This window comes from Limulus polyphemus, unplaced genomic scaffold, assembly GCF_000517525.1.
Source record: "Limulus polyphemus unplaced genomic scaffold, Limulus_polyphemus-2.1.2 Scaffold1317, whole genome shotgun sequence".
Lineage (NCBI taxonomy): Eukaryota > Metazoa > Arthropoda > Merostomata > Xiphosura > Limulidae > Limulus > Limulus polyphemus.
The window spans coordinates 234,949-239,809 of record NW_013666927.1 but is presented as its reverse complement, the minus strand read 5'-3'; the positions used below and the strand labels follow the sequence as shown (position 1 = coordinate 239,809).

The 4,861-nt window shown below is 35.2% G+C and overlaps 1 protein-coding gene across 1 annotated transcript in view; it reads right to left on the bottom strand.

Annotated features, from left to right (window-relative positions):
• The window catches only part of LOC106463071 (fatty acyl-CoA reductase 1-like), a 34,549-nt gene that overhangs the window by 14,183 nt on the left and 15,505 nt on the right, over window positions 1-4,861 (bottom strand). The window contains exon 5 of the mRNA XM_013923042.2: window positions 1,016-1,296. Within this exon, the coding sequence (XP_013778496.1) occupies window positions 1,016-1,296 (281 nt within the window). The remainder of the gene's footprint in view (window positions 1-1,015; window positions 1,297-4,861) is intronic.

Below are 4,861 nucleotides of genomic sequence, written 5' to 3'. Positions count from 1 at the left end.
TCACGTGCCCAACAATATTCTCTCTCTGTCCGCAGTTCAATTACTCATTACCTCCCCGTCACGTTGTGACCGTCTTATATATAAAAGAATACCGAGATCTAGTAAGCTCCCGATATTTCAGGAAGGGACGTGAACGTTCGAGAAGCTTGTGGCGTGATACTAGCGTCACGTGACCCCCGATGTCGTAACAATACGTATTTATCCAGTTGTACATTGATTTGTTTGATTTTACTTTACGTTATCGTTAGTAAACAAACAACAGATATCGATATAGGCCTTACAGCCATATGCACATAAAGTAGGCCCAAGTCAAACTAACCCTATATTGTTTTTATTCATAAGTGCACAATGTTTTTATGGACTGTTTATGTATACGTATTTATCCAGTTGTACATTGATTTGTTTGATTTTACTTTACGTTATCTTTAAAAAACAAACAACAGATATCGATATAGGCCTTACAGCCATATGCTCTAAAAATTCTGGATTTTCATTATTCTCTCTCTGCGGACGAAAGGTAAGTGAAAGAAAATCAACAAACTGACATTTTCAAAAATATCTTTTAGAAATAAAAGCTCATGTTATATTAGCTTAGGTACAAATGAAATAATATGTCAATTTACAATATATTTGGATATGTACTACTAATTATGAACTTATTTCTATTTATACTTTGAGCTGAGAATGTTTCGGGGATGAAAAGACTTGGGTGTTTCTTAATATACATTATTAAGTAATGATTTCTTATTTAGCAGAAATTCTAGAACGTTAAGTTAATTTTTCATAACCATAGTGGATAATATTAGGTTCTACCTCTTTAAAACACTTTTGTCTATCTTCACCATACATAACATCAAACATGTTAGGAAACTTTTCTATAGTTTGACTACAGTACTTCTAATTAATTAACAGAGATTTCTACATGATAACTTCTTTCCTTGCGAGTAATGATGAACAAGTTAAACGATAAAGAGTTTACATGGTAAAACACATCAATCTGTTTTTCAATACTTACCGCCGTTTCCGGCCAATAAGCAAACCTACAAAATCAAACAGATATGCAGGTATGTAATGGTCTAATATCCTCCAAATCTTGTTCAAAAACTGGCTTGTCCGAAACGTCCCAGATGGGTAGCGGACCACATGGCAACTTGGATTTTGAATTAGCAGATCAATTACCGTTGTATTCCATTCAGCCCAGGTTATCTTATTAACAGGGCCTGAAGTACAGTTGTATACAGGAACACTCAAGGATCTGTCCAGTGCAAAGAAGTTCAAGACAAAAATTATAATAATCTTATATAAAATATATATTCTTTATTATATGTTACGTGTCCCTATAGCGCAGTGAATAGCGCGTTGGATTTCTAAGGTATTGGGTTCGTTCCCCGACAGGGATGCTACCACCATTGCCTGGTCCCAAGTCCAGGATTATATAAGAGGACCTAGCAACTCCGCTCCATAAAAAGAAAACTGCACCAACACTTCCGTCGGCGAAGTGTTGTTGTAGCCCTATGTTCCACTAGGAACGACAGGAACTAAGAAGAAGAATATTATATGTTATTAATTTTAATGGTGTTTTCTCAGGCTACAACTCAACATTTTGATGCCCATCTATCTGTTAAATGGTACTTAAACTTTCAAAGTTTTGCAAAGTGTCAACATATCTGATTCTATCATTTATGCTACAGTAATATTAAACAAAATCACTATTTCATACGAGACATGGTAGCTTATAGAAAAATGTAGAGTATCAGAAAATACTCTCGAGATGGCGCCACCAAAAACCACATCTCAAAACTGATCGTTAATTTCCACCTTCCTCACTTAAAGAAATGCAATTAATCAGAGTTGTTTTATCATGTGCATAAGGAAGTATTAGTACAAGTCAGGTAAATATAGAGTATCAGAAAATACTCTCGAGATGGCGCCACCAAAAACCACATCTCAAAACTGATCGTTAATTTCCACCTTCCTCACTTAAAGAAATGCAATTAATCAGAGTTGTTTTATCATGTGCATAAGGAAGTATTAGTACAAGTCCAATAATTTGATAAAATTAAGTATATTTCAAATTTTCAGGTAAGTTATTTATAGAGTTTGATAATATGTGGCTTTTTCGTTCCTATGCAGAATAGACCACAGAATCTTACAATATAGCCCACTCAAAAGTAATAGGTTGTAGCATACGAAGTGATAGGTATCAAACAGTAGATAAAAGAGTTCTATACGATATAGTGTGTTATTTTAGTTAGTCTGGCATTTTACATAGAGGCCTAAGTATTCAAATTGAACATCTATGTCATTTTAAATTAAATTGCTACACTTTTTACTTTGATTTTAGAGAATTTATTTAACGAATTACATTTGTGGGGAAAATGTAAGACTAAGAACAAAGGCTTCATACTGCTTAAGTATTATTAGAGTTTTGTATAAAAACTTTATTTTGTTAATAGATAACTTAGAAAAGAATCATAAAAACATATAGCTATTTTTTATACCTATATATTATAGGATAAAAATGAAACACTCGGGTGAGATTCTGACCTAAAGCAGGAAATCTTTAAAATAACTTATTTGATTTCTATATGATAACGTTAACTTATTCTATTAAAGTGCATATATGGAGTACAAGCATGAATAATATATCCATGATATACTTGAGTTATCCCCCTCGATGATTCAACGGTAAGCTTGAAGGCTTATAACGTTAGAATTCAGGGTTCAATTTGTCTCGGGGAAAATAGCAAAGCAAACATTCAAGCATTTGTTCTATTGAGGTTTTGCAGACATGTGACCAAAATCACGTGATGCATGATTGTCCACCATATTGGACGTCTCGCTAGAGTCTATAGTACCCTGATATACCACGTGTGGGATAAACTCAGCAGAGTTTAAAGTGCAATAAATAATGTCAGATACTTCGTCACTAACAATATCTGAGGATGTTAAACATCTGCAGGGAGAACATCGACAGCGATACTCGTAGAAACTGAAGCTAGCCGGCTTGCAAAGAAAATTATTTTCTGACGTCACGAGAAGCGTAGCCGCATCGTTTCCACAATTCACCCCTTACAACTTCCTTTTTTTTTCATTGTCTGGCGTGTATGAAACTTGACCATATTGTTACATCTTCGTTTGTTAATTAATTTTCCGTAAATTCGTTCCGACGAAACTTTAGCGACACAAGTCCTTCCTTAAATAAAACTGGTTTATTCTTTCCGAATACAACTTTACGATACACTTAATTTCAACAGTCGCTCTATAACAACGCTATAACTCACGTCTCACGTGGCCAACAATATTACTCATTACCTCTGACTGCAGTTCAATTACACACATTGTTGCCGTCACTTCTTGGCCGGTCTTATATATACAAGACTACACTATATCTAGTAATCTCCCGACAATTCACGAAGGTTCGAGAAGGACTTGGCGTGATACTAATCACGTGACCTCGCTGACACAACAATATTATTCGCTGCTCATCTCTTCTGGTGTGACTTGATGCGAGAAAACACAGCAGGAATATAGTCAGGGGGAGAGTGGGTGATCACTCTTGGCACCTGGATATTTAATCAACATAATTATATGTGTCGGCAGCCTGTCTGAGACTATTAATATTATGATGCAAAAATAAATTATTCATGAAGAACTGAATTAAAGTGAAACTATTTTTTATCTATTTGGCCCACATGGTAAAATTTTCAGACTTTCAGGAAAATTCTAACATTGAAATGTCATTTAAATGCTGCTAAAAATGGAGTGATAACGTTTATTGCATGTCAGATCTAAGTATATATCAAAATATTACTCAAATATCATACTGAAATGACCATGGAACTTCTAATCTATGTTTGATCCGAGGCACAAGGCAGAGGCAAAACTTCTGACAAGTTTGTTTGTTGTGTTTTGTGTGTCATGTTGGGCGATAATGCAGGCCTATACTGTCATATTATCAAAACTTTTACCTGGCTTTGGGGCTGGATGGTCATTTACATTTTTACCCCATAGTATAAAAGGATACATTTATCTGATATTTATTTTTATGCTATTGAAAAATAAACATTCATACCTACTATAAAATGTTCACTACACAGACGGTTGTAGTCTGATGGTTCCCAGTCTTTCCGATTGACAGCTGAAATCCGTCGATTTTCTCGCTTTTTGTCTTTTGGAAAACGATAGAAAGGAAGACCGGGCTTTTGTTCCTGTCTATTGCTACATCCAACAGCACAAAAAGCAATTACCATGATGGTACCGGAGGAAGCCAAGACATCAACTCATCTAAGATGAGTAAAGTTATATTCACACTGCTAAGCCTGGGGTAAACACGCGGTAGCTTGAAGTCGACAATGGCTAACCCTCGGGGATTTCCCAGCTCGTGACGTCACGTGCAAAACCTCAATAAAGAACCATGTAAACACTAAAGTATTTAAATGTAACGTGCAAAGTTCTGTCACTGTTTTGTGTCACATACGCATGCCTGAACAAGATCTGCATAAATCTGTATTTCTCAAATTATTTCTTTACTGCAAAATAAGGCAAAAGCTAACCAACTTTATTTCCCCTTTTTCAAAAGAAATATATTAACCAAACACCCGATCTTCACTACTTATTTAGTCTGATACTTAGGGTGTTATTAGTGGTGTCACTGACTGTAGAGCTCACTAATTAAGCTCCTCTAAATGCCTTTTTAGTGACATCCAACTCAGCAGTAATGTTGAATCTAGATTTAATTAGATTCGTATCTGTTCAGCTCTGTGAACTGTCAATAACCAATGTATCGTTGTGATTGGCGGGTAATTGTGGTATGTTACTATTATCTTGCCAGCAATTCATATAAAACAGTATATGAGTA